General features: G+C 43.2%; 1 protein-coding gene across 1 annotated transcript in view; it reads left to right on the top strand.

Annotated features, from left to right (window-relative positions):
- Positions 1-20,755, top strand: part of TXNDC5 (thioredoxin domain containing 5) — a 92,881-nt gene extending 72,126 nt beyond the window's left edge. Inside the window, exons 9-10 of the mRNA XM_069217135.1 lie at positions 1,613-1,742; positions 19,583-20,755. Of these exons, the coding sequence (XP_069073236.1) occupies positions 1,613-1,742; positions 19,583-19,705 (253 nt within the window). The 3' untranslated portion in view covers positions 19,706-20,755. The remainder of the gene's footprint in view (positions 1-1,612; positions 1,743-19,582) is intronic.
- Positions 20,756-21,441: the final 686 nt, after the last annotated feature.

Raw genomic sequence — 21,441 nt, 5'->3', positions numbered from 1 at the left:
ACCATTCATTTTCAAAAAGTTATTTTAATAATCAGATTGATCACGGTACATGTACTTAAAACAATGGACCTTTTGTTTAGTCAGTCTGCACCCAATTGGCTTAAACATCTGTCCAATAAGAGTTGGGTGTTCATTTTGGTGTTTCCTGCAGCAGATGTTGGTTTGAGGTGATATTGTTCACAGGGCTATGTAATGCAGCTAACATTGGCACCACCGTTTGTGAAAACCTTACTGTAGCAACAGAGGTTCCATGGCAAAGCTGCATGTTTATCATGCTGTTTATTCAGTAACAGAAAGGCTAGTCAAACCAGACATAGTTCCATCCAGTTCAGCAGAGAGATGATTTTACCTCTGCTTTAAAGCATAAGGCTGAGTCGGTCTTGGGGAAATGTTTCCAGACATAATACTTATGAATCCAAATTTAGTTACAGTTGGTCCTGTGGTTGCTAGACGATGTGCATTTTCTTTGTTGGTCTGGTCTCTGGTATTGGTTGTTAAGGTGGTTTGCGGGGCATTGCCACACACTCATATAAACTTGATGATAATTAAGCTCTCTCAGTTCATAAAGTCACCCACTTCTTCGCTGGCCAATTGAATGTCTAAGGAATATTTTCAGACCTCCAGCTCTAGTACTACCACCAATAATGCCTCTCCTGAGGTGCAATTAGTGATACGAATATACACTACAATCATCTAGACGAGGAGTAGGAAATTCATTTTTAGTCTCTTAGGTTTATAACCCATAATGCTCCACTGCAGGCACTGTAAAATTATGTTTCAAATTTGTTTGTTCATTGACCTTTGTCCAGAAGGGTTTGAAGTAACCAAAGCGTGCCGCTTGTCAAGTTGTCATTTTTATTTTACTGCTTGCATCCCTGTGGAAGTTGCATATGTCTTTTTAGTATCAGTGGCGCTCTCTTCTGCAGCTGTAGTGCAGACAACCTCTTTCATGTCTATGGGTTTCCTCAGATAATGTACTACTAGGTGTTTCCAATACAAATTGATACATTCAGCCTCTTTTTGATCGAAATATTTTCATTTTTTTTTTTTTGTTTTTTTTTTTTGTAAGCATACTCGTTTTAGTTTTTAAGGTTTATCTACAAACAGTTTATGTACAGTGCAACCTGGGCCTGCTGGCTAGGTTTGCACCGTGAAGAGGTCTGTTGGCAAGTAGGCGATACGCATACTTATCCTCGAACATTAATTAATGCTCCAGTAAAGTTGGCATCAAGCATAACATGTCTTGGAAGCATCTATAACACACATTCTCACAACCACCCTTGGTAACGTTGTCGTTATCAAATGGTCAACCATATTCACTTCTCTAAACCCAATGGACACCCTTCATAGTGCAACACAAGAACCAATTGCACAGTGGTCCACGTGAAAAGGCATTGACTCATAAACCCAAAGATCTTAGGGGTTTTAAACAAGATACAATTAACCTAAAAGAATGTGCAAGGTAAAATATTCAAATGTTAGTTCACGCCTAGATGAGTACCAACTACAATGAAGGCATGTTTTAGAAGACTAGCCAGTTCTGCAATTGAGATGATCATATGAAATGAGGACATGCCTGTGCAAAATCAAACCTTTCTCTATTTGTCCCCAGGTGTGGTCACTGCAAGCATCTAGCACCTACGTGGGAGGATCTTTCCAAGAAAACATTCCCTGGCTTAGCTGATGTTAAGATTGGAAAAGTGGACTGCACTGCAGAGCGCAATCTGTGCAACAAATTTTCTGTAAGTCTGTCATTGATAGATAGTGAAAGATACCCCATTCGCTTAATTGGCAATTTTTTTTTTCTTTTTTTTTTTATACATGTTTGGAAATGGCATGCATGACCAAGTCGACAGCTGGAATTTTGGAAATCTTTTGCTGTGTTGAACCATACATTTTCCTGAGAATGAAATCATCGACACTGTGAGGATTTCAGATCCATTGTTCAAGGAGAAAGATGATAGTAAATTAATTTCTCCTAGCGAGGGAACAAAGTACCTTGCTTATTGGCATCAAATGTTTATTGGACAAAATAATTTGTTAATATTTGTTTATCTATTTTGTTCTGAACGCCTTGCCTTGACTTAATTGAGTAGACGTCCCTCATGTCCTTCCAGGACTTTCAAAATGTGGAAACGGTCAAAAAATCATATCTGTTTTGGATTAGATTGGGTATGTGCCTTTTGTTTCTATTTCCATCTTAAACATGCGACCTGTGCCCGGGGAGCTGTTTCAGTGCTATAATTGTAGTCCAAAGAGAGAGATGTGAACATGGAAGAAGTCCGTAGTGAGCACTGATGTCAATGGGTTTTTTCAGATATTATTTGAAAATCGGGTTTAAAGAGGACAGAAATGTATGCATACATTACCTTTTGATAACAATAAGCCTGGTGGTAACTCCTGTTGTGTTACATCTTCTCAGAGCATTTATATTCTTTCTTTAACTTTTTTGTGACATGTTTGCCTAGTGCTACGTATTGGTGCCTGTATAAACCTCTTCCTTGAAATAGGGAACCTCCAGGGTGATCCCCATCACGGTGTGGATTAGGAGCATATAACTTTGTGTAAATCGCTATTGACTTTTAACCCAATCCTTCGAGGACTGAAAGATGTATTGATGCTTGTTTTTCGAATGATAGACCAGTGTGTGTGTGTGCGCGCCTCACCCACCATGGCTCCTCTTTCCAGGGGAGAGTCTTTCTATTACACCACTTTGGCACATTTGTCCTGTAACAGGGAGTATGAGGGTATTAATCTGCTGCATGCAGCCTAGATTCGAGCAATTGATACATCGGAGCCCAAACTTTCTATCATGAGATCTTTAACATTAACACTATATTATGTATTCACAGCACAATAGGTGTTTTTATCAAGCATTCCTGATTCCCTTAAGTGCAAAGTGCCCCAATCAGGTCATGTTCTCTATTATCTTGTGTCGATCTGCTACCTATTTCGTCAACCACATGGCTTCTTGAGCGAAACAGTGCCATTGCGTTTTTGTCTTCCTGAGGGCCATATAATTGTAATGCTAGTTATTAACACATCTTGCCCAGTGGCAGGCTTCAGTGGCGAGGCACATGATTGAAAGGAGCTAAATGTTGAAGGTCCTGTAAATCAAATAAGACCCATAACAAGACACCACTAACCCCAAGCTGACACAGGCATTGCCCTGGAACATTTGCAACATGTTCCTGCTCTTCCATCATTCATCTTAACAAAATGCCTTCTGACTCAAAAGCGCATACCCCTTTTGTTGCTTCGTTGCTAGGCCTTCCTGACCCTAACCGCCAAACCAATACTTATTTTTGGCTATTTGCAGTAGTTTTTGGTTCAGCCTCCATAAATGTTTGTCCACATAACCTATCCAAGCAAAATTTGTGCCCTTTTTCCCACATACCTGGGGATTCTAAATGTACCCAGGGTGTTTGAATTCCCGTGGAGGGGACCAAGAAATGAAACCAAATATAGCTAAATTTTGTTTTTTATGGCGAAAAAAGTGCTGCAGAAGAAAGCGTTTTTTTTCCTGCATATGGCATCATCAAAAGATTTGCAGTGCTAAAATTGCACTCTTCCCAGCTTTGAGGAACAGGCAAACTTGATAAAGAAAACCACATTTGTGTTAACACAATTTTGACTTCTTTTATTTTTTGTGTGCTTTCAACGTCCTTCCAGTTTGTGATGGAAACGAGTGTGAAACCCAAGGTGGAGCCTGGAAAGCTACACATTTCTGAAAACTGGACACAATTCTGAATTCAACAAGTGGTTATTTGTGTAGATCCTTCAAGGTCTTCCTATAGAAAGTAACAGTTGAACTAAAATATTGAAATTGAGTAGAAAAAACAGCCATTTGTATCTAGGTTTTCATCTGTAATTTCTTCGAACTGTGGCAGATTTTCAAAAGCAATATACTGTTACATCTGCTGGACCCTTCTGGTTATAAGGATATATAGAGCTTGAAGGTTCAGCAAGAACCCAAGGTACCCAAAGCCAATAACTGAGCTGCACTTTGCAATGTTTTCTTGATTGTGTGCAGGGTAGACAGTAACTCATTTGGTAAAATACAAAGAGTCAGAAATGGGTTTCAAGGAGACCTAGGTATTTACGAAATGGGCATAATATATGGAGTTTAGAAGCAGTGGTTATTTGTACAAGGCTGAGTCTGAGGGCACCCATACTAGACTGTGAATTAGAGGGCATTTCTCAAAATTACTGTCTTAGCATTTGGGAGATACAAATGCAGAGAAAGGCAATTGGTAATAACACTTGTTCTACTGTTCTGTGATCACCTAAATCTCCTGATTAAAAATGTGATCTCGCTTGCATGGGTTGGCCTAGTGCCCGTGACAGGAAACAGCCCAAAATGCATTGTGGACTGACCATTTATTTGCAATGTGCCTAGCTGTGAAGTTTGTACCCTAGCTTAGCTGGCACCTAGGGAAACCTAGTAAACCTGTATGTACCTTTTTTTCTTAAACTAGACACTTATAGGAGTCTGGAATAGGGTTACTTGTATGGCTCTCACTAGGTTCTGTTGCCCCAAATCCATTGCAAACCTCAAAATTTGCCTAACAAAACATTTTCCCCACATTTCTGTGATGGAAAGTTCTGGCATCTCAGAGGAGCCACAAACTTCTTTCCATCCAGCATTCCCTCAAGTCTCCCGATAAAAATGATACCTCACTCGTGTCGGTAGGCCTAGTGCGTGTGACAGGAAACTGCCTAAAAGTGCAGTGTGGACACATCACATTTTTCTACCCAAAAATGACCCTTTTTTGCAGTGTGCCTAGCTCAGTTGGCACCTAGGGAAACCTACCGTACCTGTTTGAAAACTAGCCACTTAGGGTAATCCAGGGTGGGGTGATGTAGGAAGTTGGCTCTGTATGTGCTATTTCAAAGTAAGGAATAGCATGCACAGAGTCCAAGGGTTCCCCTTAGAGGTAAAATAGTGGTAAAAATAGATAATACTAATGCTCTATTTTGTGGTAGTGTGGTCGAGCAGTAGGCTTATCCAAGGAGTAGTGTTAAGCATTTGTTGTACACACACATAGACAATAAATGAGGTACACACACTCAGAGACAAATCCAGCCAATAGGTTTTGTTATAGAAAAATACCTTTTCTTAGTTTATTTTAAGAACCACAGGTTCAAATTTAACATGTAATATCTTGTTTGAAAGGTCTTGCAGGTAAGTACATTAGGAACTTTGAATCATTTCAATTGCATGTATACTTTTCAAGTTATTCACAAATAGCTATTTCAAAAGTGGACACTTAGTGCAATTTTCACAGTTCCTGGGGGAGGTAAGTTTTTGTTAGTTTTACCAGGTAAGTACGACACTACCTTGGACCAAGTTCAGTTCTTGGTCCAAGGTAGCCCACCGTTGGGGGTTCAGAGCAACCCCAAAGTCACCACACCAGCAGCTCAGGGCCGGTCAGGTGCAGAGTTCAAAGTGGTGCCCAAAACGCATAGGCTGCAATGGAGAGAAGGGGGTGCCCTGGTTCCAGTCTGCCAGCAGGTAAGTACCCGCGTCTTCGGAGGGCAGACCAGGGGGGTTTTGTAGGGCACCGGGGGGGACACAAGCCCACACAGAAATTTCACCCTCAGCGGCGCGGGGGCGACCGGGTGCAGTGTTAGAACAAGCGTCGGGTTCGCAATGTTAGTCAATGAGAGATCAAGGGATCTCTTCAGCGCTGCAGGCAGGCAAGGGGGGGCTTCCTCGGGGAAACCTCCACTTGGGCAAGGGAGAGGGACTCCTGGGGGTCACTTCTGCAGTGAAAGTCCGGTCCTTCAGGTCCTGGGGGCTGCGGGTGCAGGGTCTTTTCCAGGCGTCGGGACTTAGGTTTCAGAGAGTCGCGGTCAGGGGAAGCCTCGGGATTCCCTCTGCAGGCGGCGCTGTGGGGGCTCAGGGGGGACAGGTTTTGGTACTCACAGTCGGAGAGTAGTCCGGGGGTCCTCCCTGAGGTGTTGGTTCTCCACCAGCCGAGTCGGGGTCGCCGGGTGCAGTGTTGCAAGTCTCACGCTTCTTGCGGGGAGTTGCAGGGTTCTTTAAAGCTGCTTCTTGAAACAAAGTTGCAGTCTTTTTGGAGCAGGTCCGCTGTCCTCGGGAGTTTCTTGTCTTTTTCGAAGCAGGGCAGTCCTCAGAGGATTCAGAGGTCGCTGGTCCCTTTGGAAGGCGTCGCTGGAGCAGAGTTCTTTGGAAGGCAGGAGACAGGCCGGTGAGTTTCTGGAGCCAAGGCAGTTGTTGTCTTCTGGTCTTCCTCTGCAGGGGTTTTCAGCTAGGCAGTCCTTCTTCTTGTTGTTGCAGGAATCTAATTTTCTAGGGTTCAGGGTAGCCCTTAAATACTAAATTTAAGGGCGTGTTTAGGTCTGGGGGGTTAGTAGCCAATGGCTACTAGCCCTGAGGGTGGGTACACCCTCTTTGTGCCTCCTCCCCAGGGGAGGGGGTCACAATCCTAACCCTATTGGGGGAATCCTCCATCTGCAAGATGGAGGATTTCTAAAAGTTAGTCACCTCAGCTCAGGACACCTTAGGGGCTGTCCTGACTGGCCAGTGACTCCTCCTTGTTGCTTTCTTTGTTCCCTCCAGCCTTGCCGCCAAAAGTGGGGGCCGTGGCCGGAGGGGGCGGGCAACTCCACTAAGCTGGGGTGCCCTGCTGGGCTGTGACAAAGGGGTAAGCCTTTGAGGCTCACCGCCAGGTGTTACAGCTCCTGCCTGGGGGAGGTGTTGGCATCTCCACCCAGTGCAGGCTTTGTTACTGGCCTCAGAGTGACAAAGGCACTCTCCCCATGGGGCCAGCAACATGTCTCTAGTGTGGCAGGCTGCTGGAACCAGTCAGCCTACACAGATAGTCGGTTAAGTTTCAGGGGGCACCTCTAAGGTGCCCTCTGTGGTGTATTTTACAATAAAATGTACACTGGCATCAGTGTGCATTTATTGTGCTGAGAAGTTTGATACCAAACTTCCCAGTTTTCAGTGTAGCCATTATGGTGCTGTGGAGTTCGTGTTTGACAGACTCCCAGACCATATACTCTTATGGCTACCCTGCACTTACAATGTCTAAGGTTTTGTTTAGACACTGTATGGGTACCATGCTCATGCACTGGTACCCTCACCTATGGTATAGTGCACCCTGTCTTAGGGCTGTAAGGCCTGCTAGAGGGGTGGCTGACCTATACTTGCATAGGCAGTGAGAGGCTGGCATGGCACCCTGAGGGGAGTGCCATGTCGACTTACTCGTTTTGTTCTCACTAGCACACACAAGCTGGCAAGCAGTGTGTCTGTGCTGAGTGAGAGGTCTCCAGGGTGGCATAAGACATGCTGCAGCCCTTAGAGACCTTCCTTGGCATCAGGGCCCTTGGTACTAGAAGTACCAGTTACAAGGGACTTATCTGGATGCCAGGGTGTGCCAATTGTGGAATCAATGGTACATTTTAGGTGAAAGAACACTGGTGCTGGGGCCTGGTTAGCAGGGTCCCAGTACACTTCTCAGTCAAGTCAGCATCAGTATCAGGCAAAAAGTGGGGGGTAACTGCAACAGGGAGCCTTTTCTTTACAGGTGACTTTTGTGGCTTTCACTGGTTCTGTAACCCACAATCCATTGCACACCTCAAAATGTCCAAAAAGACACATTTTCTTCACATGCTTGATGGAAAGTTCTGGAATCTGAGGGGAGCCACACATTTTCTAACACCCAGTGTTACTCCAGGTCTCCCGATTTTTTTTTTTTTGTTTTTTTTTTTGTTTTTTGTTTTTTCTTTTTAATAAAAATAATTTTAAAAAATAATTATTTCTCTGCCTGCGACAGATATTTTTTATGTCTCCACAATACTTCACAGAATGACCTTTTTGCAAGTCTGACACCTGTGTTTTTGGTACGGGCTTGGCAACCATCTAGGAAAACCTCAGACATTTCTCAAAACTAGACACCCGAGGGAGTCCAGAGGTGTGGTCTGCATGGATCCTCCAAAGTTTTGTTACCCAGAATACCCTGCAAACCTAAAAAAAAAAAAAAACACATTTCAGTGTAGGATCATCGCGCTGGCATAAATGTCCTACCCCCCAGCGTTCCTCCCACGGTCTCCTGATAAAATATACTCAGATATACTCACTTATGTAGTTGGGCCAAGTGCCTAAAATAGGGAATGTGTAGAAATTGAGGGGTAACCAAAGCGGGTCCAAAAAGGCAGGTTTTTTCATACTTTTTAGGGTGACTCTGCTTTGGGCGCCCACACAAATGGAGCTGAATTTTTATTGGTACAGGTGGGGGAATACTAGGTGGTAGGAAGTTTGTGGATTCATGAAAATTTCAGAAGTTTCCATCACAGAAATGTGGGGAAAATGTGTGATTTCAGGAAAAGTTGAAGGCTTGCAGGGCATTATGGGTAAGAAAATGATGTTGGGTGCATGTGAAACACACCACCCTGGACTCCACCAGATGTTTAGTTTTCAGAAGTGTCTGGGTCTGGTAGGTTTTTCCAGGTGGAAGCGTACCAAAGTGCAGTTGCTCAACTTTGCAAGTGGGACGATATTGCCCCACCGGGGCAGGGTAGCACAAAGCACGCCTCTCCTCTCGGTCCACTTCCCCCAAATCTTAGACCACTTGTGAGGCCGGCCCAGTCAAAATCCTTTTTCCACTCTTGTGGAGCGCCATTTCAGCCCTCAACATCCGTACAATAATATGCTTAGCAATGATTAACCTCCGGGTCACCCATAGTTGGTCCATCCTGGCAAGATCGGATGTGTCCCATACATTTAGGAGAAACCACTTTGCTGAGGCCACCAGACACCCCATTCATGCATGCGACCACCACCTCCCAATACTTCTAGATAATGGGGCAGAAACCTATTGTGTGAAAAGAATGTTCCTTCTAGGCCGCTTATTCTCCAACAGAACAGGGAGGCAGCTTTACCCTTTCTGACCTGGGTTGTACAGGCAGAACTCCTGTGTGGGATTTTCATTTGGGTTAGACGGAACCGAGAATGAATAGCCACTACCAGGGGGGAATCCATGCCTCCTGTCAGTAGTCATTCATAGTCATTGTCGACATCATCATCCCCTCCACCATCCCCCCCCAATTGTTACCTCAAGTGAATGAGTGTGAAGGTGTAATTATTGATCAACTTACGAAAGGTGAGGAAGATCGCCTTCTTGGGCATGTGTTTGTCTAGAAGCCTGTCTTCGAGGGACGAAGATTCAGAGTTCCTTCCCCCTTGGGGGCGTGCCTGTTGCTTATTTATTTATTTTTGCCACTAATCTACTGAAATTTCTCTTTTTGTGTCCGTCTTAATTAAATATCTCAGAGGAGGCATGTACTAGAAGAATGCCTGGTGCATTTAGGTAAAAGTATTAGACTTTGGGCAAGGTCACTGAAAAAGCAATTCATATCGCTACATGACCGAAGTTTGTCTTTTTGCCCATGTCTCTATGAAGGAATTGATCCACCGTCCGCTTAGGAAGAGCATCCCCCGGGTGCACACCCTTGCTAGTTCCTTAGATTGAAAGCATTAATTCCTTAAACTTGGTCTCTTGTGGTGCAGTACCAGTTGTACCTTTTACACTGGATCTGTTAAGAAAGGTGCCAGAGAACCAACTTCTTAGCCACAGTTTGTAGCATTGGCTTCTGATGCCAAATGTCACAAAGAGGTTGATGGGCCTTTGGTCAAATCCCCTCCGTTCAGAGATGGAGCGAATGTCCCTCCAGGGTCCTCATAAGAGTTACTTGCGTAGCTGCAACCAGGAGCAGCTATCTTTTAAGGCATTTTGAATGGGAACACATCACTTCAGTTTGAAATAAAACCTGCCATGCTCCTGTAAGGAATAAAGGAATATGCCAAACATTCTTAATGCAAACGTTGCAAATAAAATAGAAATCTGCTAGAAAGCAAAAAGACCACTTTGATACGACTTGACAAAGAGGAATGAAGTCTGCAGAATGAAAGCACAGGCAGTAGCACCCAAGAAAGAAGTTGCAAGCCGTTGTACAGAAGCAGCTCGGGGAAGAGTACATCGAACAGCAGCAGCGTTCAGCTATCAAACTGTCAATACCAACACTAACAAAGGCAACAACTACAGGCAGATGTGATAACATCTTCATTTAGTAGTTGAAAAACAGCCAACTAAGAAACCCTGAAATCCTTCCTATTCCCCACCACCTGGTAATGATAAAGTGGAAACATCTTGAATCTCTTTCCACCAACCAAGACAACTGTGTGGTAAATATTGCACAGGAGTAGTTACGGTCTAAAGATTAAAGCTTGGGGTCAACCTTGGCTACCACAAACCTTAGTTGGAGCCTACAATTCTCCTAAAGAAATCTTCTTATTCCTTTCAAAATGAAAGGGCTACAAATGTGATACCTAGTTGAAGTCTGACATTCCGTTCTCTTTGGAATAAGGATGTCATGGAAGCCGTTTCAATAAAGAACTCTGATCCAAACCTTTTTTTTCTCATATGAATGCTGTTCAGTATACAGCTGCACAGAAGTTTAGGTACACTGTTTCTTCTTTCATTTCGGATTTTTACCTAAATAAAACTATTGCCCCCTTACTACCCAACTTTTCTTGTCAGTGGGGAACTCTCTCCATAGGTTGGTTCTATAGAGTACTCTTAGGTTTTAGCTCGGTAACAGAAGACATACACAAAATAAGTTACTTGTATATCCTCCCTTTCGGCTCCATTGCGCATGGGTGTCGACTCCATCTTAGATTGTTTTCTTTCCGCCATCGGGTTCGGACGTGTTCCTCTTCGCTCCATATTTCGAATCGGGAAAGTTAGCTAATCATCGAAAAATTGACGGTATTGTTTGCGCTCGGTACCGGTTTAGTGTTAGGACATTGACACCGATAGAAGAAGCGCTCCGGCGGCCCTTCGGGGCTTCCACTCTTCAGCGGGGCCTGGTCGGCCGGACCGCGTCCGTTGAAACTCATGGACCGGACCCCCTTCCGGTTCTGCCCGAATTGCCACGCCAAGTATCCTTATACGGACCAACACTTGGTCTGTAACCTGTGTCTATCACCGGAACACAGGGAGGATACCTGCGAGGCCTGCCGGGCATTTTGATCGAAAAAGACCCTAAACGATTGAAGAGCTAGAAGACTTCAGATGGCGTAGACACCGACTGAACAGATCGACGTCGAGGAGGAGGAGAGAATCTCCAAACAAGAATCGGACTCGGACGACTCCGAAAGTGAGCTACCGACGGCACAGCAAAAAACTGTGAGTAAAACTGCCCCGGCCAAGACTCACTCCAAAATCATAAAGGCCAAGGGGATGCCCCCGCCAACAGGCCATGGCTTAACTTGAAAACACGGTGACCAACCATCGGTGCCGAAAAAGGCCTCCCAACAGCCGAAGACATCAGACTCCGGTCGAGATACCGGCTCCGAACCATCTCTGCACCAAGAGTTCGACACACCCAAAGTGAAAAAGGTTTCCTCTGAGCCGAAAAAGACTGTTCCGAAACCTTCTGTGTCGAAAAAGGCAGCCTTGGAGCCGAAAATAGGCTCCTACACAGAAGAGCACGGACTTTCCACTCAAATGCAAGAGCACAGATTTGAGCAGGAATTAAGTATGGGAGAGCCAGACCATACTCAAAGGAGGCTGCACATCCAGAAAGAGACTGGTAAAATTCAAACTTCCTCCAATAAAAATAAAAAGAAAGCTAGCATTTCAGGAGTCGGAAATGCAGCCACAGGCAGAGGTGGCAAGAGACAAAACACCACCACCAAGGTTTTCGCCACAGCCTTCTCCACTGCACTCACCACTGCTGTCCCCGGTAGCAACACCCCCAATGCAGTCACCAACACACACGGGGATGACACAGGATGACCCGGATGCATGGGGCTTATATGATGCACCGGTCTCCGACAACAGTCCCGATTGTTACCCGGCAAGGCCGTCACCACCAGAGGACAGCACTGCATATATGCAGGTGTTATCAAGGGCAGCTACTTTCCACAATGTGGCAATGCATGCGGAGCCAATAGAAGATGACTTCTTATTTAACACCTTAGCATCCACTCGGCTCTTTTCAAAGTTTGCCAATGCTCCCAGGCATGCTAAAGCACGCCAAACAGGTGTTTCAGGACCCAGTGAAATATCAGAGCTATCACGCTTAGTGTGGAGAAGAAATATAAACCTCCCCCAACGGACCCTGTGTTTATAACACAGCAACTGACACCAGATTCGGTAGTCGTGGGAGCGGCCAGAAAGAGGGCAAACTCCCTATCCCTCAGGAGACGCACCACCGCCTGACAAGGAAAGTCGGAAGTTCGATGCTGCGGGCAAACGGGTGGCAGCACAGGCAGCCAATCAATGACAGATTGCCAATTCACAGGCTCTACTGGCTCGCTACGACAGGGCACACTGGGACGAGATGCAACATATAATGCAGCACTTGCCCAAGGAACACCAGAAACGTGCCCAACAGGTTGTTGAGGAAGGACAAGCGATTTCCAACAACCAGATAAGGTCTGCACAGGACTCAGCAGACACAGCAGCACGGACAGTGAACACTGCGGTAACCATTCGCAGGCATGCATGTTTACGGAGCTCAGGTTTTAAACCGGAAATCCAGCAAGCTGTGCTCAATATGCCGTTTAACCAGGAACAATTGTTTGGGCCGGAGGTGGACACGGCAATCGAAAAACTAAAAAAGGACACACACTGCCAAATCCATGGCCGCGCTCTACTCCCCACAAAGCAGAGGCACTTTTAGAAGACCACAGTTTAGAGGGGGGTTTCGTTCCCAAACCGCAGACCCTTCCACCTCACAAGCCAAACCCACCTATCCGGGGCAGTACCAGAGAGGAGGGTTTCGAGGATCATACATGGGTGGACAATTCCCCAAAACAAGGGGAAAATTCCAAAGCCCTAAAGCACCTCAAGCCAAACAGTGACTTCAATGTCACAAACCCCCAACACCAGTGGGGGGCAGGGTGGAACTTACCGCATACTACCAAAACTTGACAAACATAACTACGGACGCATGGGTCCTAGCCATTATCCAACATGGTTATTGCATAGAATTCATACATTTCCCACCAGATGTGCCCCCAAGAGCACACAATATGTCCAAACAACACTTAGACCTGTTACAGCTAGAAGTCCAAGCATTGTTACAAAAACAAGCAATAGAACTAGTACCCAACCATCAAAAAGGAACAGGTGTCTACTCCCTGTATTTCCTAATTCCAAAGAAAGACAAAACGTTGAGGCCCATATTAGACCTCAGACCACTGAATCTCTACATCAAATCAGATCACTTCCACATGGTAACACTTCAAGACGTGATTCCCTTGCTCAAAAAACAGGACTACATGTTAACGTTGGATCCGAAGGATGTATATTTCCACATACCCATACATCCTTCTCACAGGAAATACTTAAGGTTTGTAATTCAGGGCGTGCATTACAAATTCAAGGTGTTACCATTCGGGATAACAACAGCCCCAAGGGTATTCACAAAATGCCTTGCAGTAGTAGCCGCTCATATAAGGAGGCAGCACATGCACGTATTCCCATACTTAGACGATTGGTTAATAAAAACCAGCACTCAGCAACAGTGTCTTCAACACACACAATTCGTTATAGAAACTCTACACAAACTAGGGTTCTCTATAAATTACCAAAAATTACATCTACATCCATCCCAAATACAACAATACGTGGGAGCAACACCCGACACACAAAAAGTGATTGCCACTCCAAGTCCACAAAGGGTACAAGCGTTCAAGAATATATTATTAAACATGCAGCCAAACCAACACTACCAGATGAGGTTTGTAATGAAACTTCTAGGCATGATGTCTTCATGCATAGCCATTGTCCCAAACGCAAGACTACACATGCGGCCCTTACAAAAGTGCCCAGCAAGACAATGGACACAAGCACAGGGTCAACTCCAAGATCTAGTGTTAGACCGCCAGACACACTTCTCGCTTCAATGGTGGAACCCTATAAATTTAAACCAAGGGGCGGCCATTCCAAGACCCAGTGCCTCAATACGTGATCACAACAGATGCTTCCATGGTGGGGTGGGGAGCACACCTCAACCAGCACAGTATACAGGGACAATGGAACATTCAACAAAAACAACTGCACATAAATCATTTTGAACTGTTGGCAGTGTTCCTAGCATTGAAAGCATTTCAACCACTGATAGCCCACAAACACATTCTTGTCAAAACAGACAACATGACGACAATGTATTACCTCAAGAAGCAAGGAGGGACACACTCGTCACAACTGTGTCTCTTAGCACAGAAAATTTGGCATTGGGCAATTCACAATCACATTTGCCTAATTGCACAATACATCCCAGGGATTCAAAACCAGTTAGCCGACAATCTGTCGATCACCAACAAACACACGAATGGGAAATTCATCCCCAGATCCTACAAGATTACTTTCTACGCTGGGGAACACCAAAAATAGACCTATTCGCAACAAAAAAAACGCAAAATGCCAAAACTTCGCGTCCAGGTACCCACACGCTCTGTCCAAGGGCAATGCGTTATGGGTGAGTTGGTCAGGGATATTTGCTTACGCTTTTCCCCCTCTCCCACTCATTCCTTATCTGGTAAACAAACTGAGTCAGAACAAACTCAAACTAATACTCATAGCACCAACCTGGGCTTGCCAACCGTGGTACACAACACTGCTGGACCTATCAGTGGTACCTCATGTCAAATTACCAAACAGACCAGATCTGTTAACTCAACACAAACAACAGATCAGACACCCGAATCCAGCATCGCTCAATCTAGCAATCTGGCTCCTGAAGTCTTAGAATTTGGACACTTAGACCGTACACAAGAATGTATGGAGGTCATTAAACAAGCTAGGAAACCTACTACAAGACATTGTTATGCAAACAAATGGAAAAGATTTGTTTACTACTGCCACATTAATCAAATTCAACCACTACATGCTTCCGCAAAAAACATTGTGAGTTACTTATTATACTTACAAAAATCTAAACCAGCATTCTCTTCTATTAAAATACATCTCACAGCAATATCTGCCTATCTGCAAATTAGACATTCAACATCGCTTTTTAGAATCCCAGTCATCAAAGCATTTATGGAAGGATTAAAAAGAATCATACCCCCGAGAACACCACCAGTCCCTTCGTGGAACCTCAATATTGTATTAACACGACTCATGGGACCACCATTTGAACCCATGCACTCTTGTGAAATACAATACTTAACTTGGAAGGTAGCCTTCCTGATAGCTATCACATCTCTTAATGTAAGTGAAATACAAGCATTTACTATACAAGAACCCTTTATACAAATACATAAACATAAAGTGGTTCTCCGTACAAATCCCAAATTCTTACCAAAAGTTATATCACCATTCCACCTAAACCAAACAGTGGAACTCCCAGTCTTTTTTCCACAACCACACTCAGTAACCGAAAGATCCTTACATACGTTAGACATCAAAAGAGCACTAATGTATTACATTGACAGAACAAAACAGTTGCGCCAAAAAAAACAATTATTTGTAGCCTTCCAAAAGCCTCATGCAGGGAATCCTATATCCAAGCAAGGCATTGCCAGATGGATAGTGAAATGTATTCAAACTTGCTATATTAAAGCAAAAAGGGATCTACCTATTACACCAAAGGCGCATTCCACTAGGAAAAAAGGCGCCACAGTGGCTTTTTTTTAGGGAATATACCTATGACAGAAATTTGTAAGGCAGCCACATGGTCTACGCCTCATACATTCACAAAACATTACTGTGTAGATGTGTTAACAACACAACAAGCCACAGTAGGACAGGCTGTATTACAAACATTATTTCAGACAACTTCAACTCCTACAGGCTAAGCCACCGCTTTTGGGGAGATTACTGCTTACTAGTCTATGTACAGCATGTGTATCTGCAGCTACACATGCCATCGAACGGAAAATGTCACTTACCCAGTGTACATCTGTTCGTGGCATGGGACGCTGCAGATTCACATGCGCCCTCCCACCTCCCCGGGAGCCTGTAGCCGTTTTTAGTTGAATAAAAATTGTAAATTTGTAAAATACTATTTTTATACACATTATGTACATACATACTAACTCCATTGCATGGGCACATTTACTATATTCACAACTCCTACCTGACCCGCTGCGGGGAAAACAATCTAAGATGGAGTCGACGCCCATGCACAATGGAGCCGAAAGGGAGGAGTCCCTCGGTTTCGTGACTCGAAAAGACTTCTTTGAAGAAAAACAACTTGTAACACTCAGAGCCCAACACTAGATGGCAGGATAATGCACAGCATGTGAATCTGCAGCGTCCCATGCCACGAACAGATGTACACTGGGTAAGTGACATTTTCTGTATATGTGTATATATATATATATATATATATATATATATATATATATATAATCTAGATGTACTGTTGAGTCTGGAGAACATAGAATCATAAATAGTGCACCATTTGCTGCTTTTATGAAGGGTTTATTGAAATTAGTTAGATTTTCAGAACTGCAATTTGGAGATCATTTCACACATTTGCCTAGCATTATTGCTTCTGATTCCAAGAATGGAACCCTGGTAGGTCAGCTTATCTTTGCAACTTTACTTAACTGATTTCTTGTTTACCAGAATTTCTGGTTTACCCTCCTGATAGTGGAGATAAACTTACTACTCTATTCAAATATTTGTGAATGGTAAAGAAGATGTAACCAAGGAACTGTTATATATATATATATTTTTTTTAAAGCAGCTTTGGTGTAAATAAGTAATTAGGATAACTTTGACCTTTGGGGGCAACGGGGTGGAGGAATCATCTGTATTGACACTGGTTTGCTTTCTGGGACAGGAGATGTTATTTTGCACCATATTTGGTGTCAAAATGCTCTCATGTGAGACTGTACTCTTTCAGTTTTCCCATTATAAAGGAGATTTAATTCTCAAAAGATAAATGCTCTTGTCACTGTTTTTTCCATTAGAATAAGGAATTGTATGCATATTGTGAGGAGGAAAGTGATCCTCATTGTGAAGAATGGGTTGGGTCTTAGTTTGACGTGCAGCAGAGAGACCGCTGCGGCTCCCCTCCAGTCTGCTTTTTGTCATAATTTTTTTTTTTTCTTGTTGCGCTCATAGTTTTCAATACATGCCCCACTGCCTACTGTCGTTTGTGTAGTGATTAAAGTTAAAGGGACCAAACTAGTGCCCCGTGTCGCATCCATGATTTTACTAGGACAGCCAATTGCAGCAGCTGGTGGTGATACTTAATAATGGAGGGGCGTTGATGAGCAAAGTGAAATTTAACCGAGTGACAGGCACTGGGATAAACCAGCAATTCCCTTATGCTTGATGCAAAAGCTGTCAATCATGGCTTGTTAACAGTGTTTTGTTTTTAACTGGCAATGATTGAGTGCTCCCGAGTTGAAGCTGAAGGCAATGGAAGTTTCTCTCAGTGCTTGTCAGTGGGTCAAAACGGAAATAAAATAGATAAAATGTTTACTTACGTATGCATCCTTGTCCCTGGTGTTCTCTTCTGCAGTTCGAATGAGAGTCCTGGATCCTCAGCCAATTCCCCTCTAACAATCTGGGTGCTGCTGATAATGTTAAGCAGCATGAGAGAAGTGCCAGGATTGGTTGGAGCGGGCTGGCTCAACACTTTCTCGGGCACTTGGGGCCTGTGCCTGATTGCCACCTAATTGTCGAAGATGTTTGGGTTTGAGAAGTGTAAAATGTCAGGCTGGCCATCGCAAGACAGCTAGCCAAAGTGACATGCACCCTCTAAACTGAGCACCACTCCGCCCCTGCTGCCTTTTAGCAGCAGTGGCCCCACCCCATACTCTCACAGCTCTGGCTGGGAGAAGGGAAAAATAAAATGGTAATAAATTCATTTTATTAGTACTTTATTTTTCTCCTTTGTGGGAGTGCGGGAAGGGGATGAGGGTTGGATGCTTCTCTGCCCAAATGGAGGAACTGCTGCTAGTCAGTTGACACATGAAATGTGGATTCATTCACCGGGAATTGATCTATAGTGTTGCGTATAATGCTCTATTTTTATGTTTTGCTTGTTTTGTGCAGTAACCAATACTGCCATTGTTTTTTGGGTCAGTCCAATCCTTATTATTGGTTGTCATTCTTGTCCGTCACATTTACTTGTTTTTTTTTATTCAACAGCTTTCCTGTCTTTAAAACCTCCTTTGGAGCATAGCTTCTTTGTGATCTTTTTGAGTGGATGAGGTATATCTTCCATTGGAATATATTAGTTACTTTATTCTCTTGCCTTTCAACATTCCAAAGGAAGTACATTGTTTTCTCACTCTTTTTCCACGTGCGGATCCCACATCACATTCCTCTCCCCCCACCCCTGTGTGCTCTGTGTAGCTCCACACACCTCCCTACTTTCCTGTAAAAGGGAAGCAATAGGTATAGTTTTTCCAGGGTTTGGCTGAAGACCAGTCTTTATTGAATTAGCTTTGTTTTATCTCCTGAAATCCATATGTGGCATTAAAGCCCAGGCCTTGGCCCACTAAGGAGATTGGTGGGCTGCTGCTCCTTGCATTTAGCTGGCATTTGAAGCAGACGTTGTACTCTAAGTGACTGGAAAGATGTATTTTGTCCTGGAGGGCCATAAATCTGTTCCACAGGCTGCTGGTGAGCACCAAATATCTCTAGCACGGTTTCAGTTCTGAGTCCTAAAGAAATTAATTTAGGACTTGGAAAACATTTTACTTTACATTTCGACACTTTTGTAGTCTTTGCAAACTTTCGTCAGTTTTCTGCTTGAAAAGTATTTAATAAATAAAACTGCCCTGTTTGTAAACATTGAATATATTGCGTTCAATTGTACAGTATCAAGATGTGATAAAATTTGTTTGCTTTTCATTGAACTGTTTCATTTATAACTTTTTTTTTTATTACGGTGCTTTACAAACTAACATTGACAAAACCAATAGCTTGACACTCATTATAAAAGACATATTGACTATTCTAGTGCTTGTTAGTATCTGGCACCAACGGACATGCTAACCAGTTGCATTGGAGCCATTGTCTAAGGGACATGGAAGTGTGATTTAGTTCCTGATGTGCTCTCTAAATGACAGTTGATGGAAGATTAAAACGGAGCAAAAAAGAGAAAATCAAGTGGTGTAATATTGTGGTTTTTCCATGGTTTGTAGCAACTCATGGTGCTGCTGTGAAGACCTGGTTACCTCTTGCATCTTAAAGAACTAAGCCAAGAAGATGGCTGTGACTTGAGTGCTCACTCCTTAAATCTTGTGTGAGCTGACGCAATATGTTCAAATCCGGGCAGCCAGTTCTACTCCTTCAGACTGCCAAATTGCTCTTCTACTCACTACCTTATTTACTGAAATTAAAAAGTATATCTTTGTAAAACGTCCACGGGCTTCTTTTTTTAAAGAATGATGCCTATGGAAATTAATGTGAGCATCAGTGAATGCATGTAGGTTTCACCGCACACTAATTTGCATCAAGTCACCGAGCATTAAATGTGCCTCTATTGATGAAGTAGATATTTTTTGTTGATTTACTGAGGTGTTTGTCAGATACCATTACTAAACCTTGCTTTTCTTCATTCTACGTTTTAGGTCCGTGGATACCCGTCACTATTGCTATTCCGTGCAGGAGAAAAAGTGGAAGAGCACAACGGTGCTAGAGACTTGGAAACGTTACACAGCTTTATAATGCGTCATGCCAGAGATGAGCTGTAAAAAAAAAAAGAAAGAAAATATGGAGAAAAAAACCCTGAATCCTCCTGGTCCCACCAAATCTTTTGTATATTTTCCTTGATCATGTGAAACGGTTAGAGAATGGACGTTGTGAAAACAAAATGTGGGGTTTTACAGATGGTGTTGCTAGTGACCAGGGGTACAACTTGAGATTATTTTTCTTTTTAATTACTTTGCACACAAAATCTCATTGACTTAAATATGAACATGTTTGAATTATGGTATAGGGCCTTGCAAGATTCTTTAATTGTTAAGCCCCCATGAATCTTAAATACTTTGTAAAAACTGAGATCTTCAGAAACCCAGTTTTAGTTCATCATTTTGTTCATTTGTGCTATGTAAGTGTTGCTCTCCTAGTGCTTGAATATTAAAATGATGAACATTCCAAAATACTGTCCACAGCCATGCTAGGTGGGACCATTACATTTGAAATATGTTTGAAGGGAATAAATTAGATTTTTTGGTTGACTATATTTAAGTAAAAGGCATCCCATTTATCACCGCTCTTATGTTTGCTAATTTTCTGATACTTTAGTTTATTGGCAACATGGACTTTGAAACTACTTGATAATCTGTGCCTGCTTGAATATGTTGAAACATAACCAACTAGTTCCACTTAAAAGCGGTGATAAGTGTTTTCCAAAGTTACTTATGTATTTCCGTTTAATGTCCCTCCATAGCCTTCTAATTTAGCCACATCGAGGACTCCGTCCTTGTTTTTTTTTGTACTATTTCCAGTATATCTTTTAGTTACTGATGAAGGCTTCAGGTATAACTGTATGGGGCAGGTGTACAACAGATTAATTCATGGAGTGTCTTAAAGGATCCGGGTTAGAGGACCTGAAACCACTGTTAAAATGTTGATGGGCTCTTGTGTTATGCATTGACTTTGTGTTCAGAAGATACGCACATGGCTTGCCAACTTCCTCTGTAGTTGTATTTTTTTGGGGTTGGGTAGGGCATAAGTTCGAAAAGTGGTACACTTGTTTACATAATGAATTTCTAAATAAACATTTTTAAAAACAAAACAAAGTGCCTGCTATTTAATGTTTATACACCGTCCCAACGCTAATGAATGAGTATTGTAGAGAATATGTTTTTCTGAGCTGCTAGAGGGTCTCCTGTGATTCCAATTACTATTACTTTTGCCCAGTATGTGATTACATTGGCCTGTATAGGGTGCCACCTAGTGCTGTTGGTTCTTGTTTTCTGCACCTTACCAATACTAGTCCAGAGCTTTTCTATTTTTACTGCAATTCCTTGCAAATTCCTAGACTGTGACTAGGTCAGATGATACCTCCTAACGTTTCAGAGTTCATATTCTTTTGGGGTGAAAAGAAGATGCCTTTGTTGGATGTGCACAACATCCAGTTGTGGTGTTTGAGGTCAAAACCTGAACCTTCACTCTGTGACTCCTGTCATACATGGACTCTGGCAGTGAAGGAGTGGGAAGGCTTATTTCATGTAAGTCACTGGAAAGAGAGCAGTCCCCAAATGTTCCTTCCTTAAACACTTAAGAATAAGCCCTCTTCTGCCTTGAGGGAATTGCCTCTTCCCTATCAACATTCTGATATTCAGCTGCACAAGTTCCTGTTGCCAGAATTTCTTCTGAACCATGCAAACAAACTTTCTCACTCCATTTGCCTACTAGTTACTGGTCAGGCCTTTCAGCAGGGCTGTGCTCCCTTCTCAGACTGGGCCTTTTCTCAAGGGTATGC

This window comes from Pleurodeles waltl, chromosome 2_1, assembly GCF_031143425.1.
Source record: "Pleurodeles waltl isolate 20211129_DDA chromosome 2_1, aPleWal1.hap1.20221129, whole genome shotgun sequence".
Classification (NCBI taxonomy): domain Eukaryota; kingdom Metazoa; phylum Chordata; class Amphibia; order Caudata; family Salamandridae; genus Pleurodeles; species Pleurodeles waltl.
Note: the sequence above shows the minus strand (reverse complement) of the source record. Positions and strands in the feature narration are given on the sequence as shown.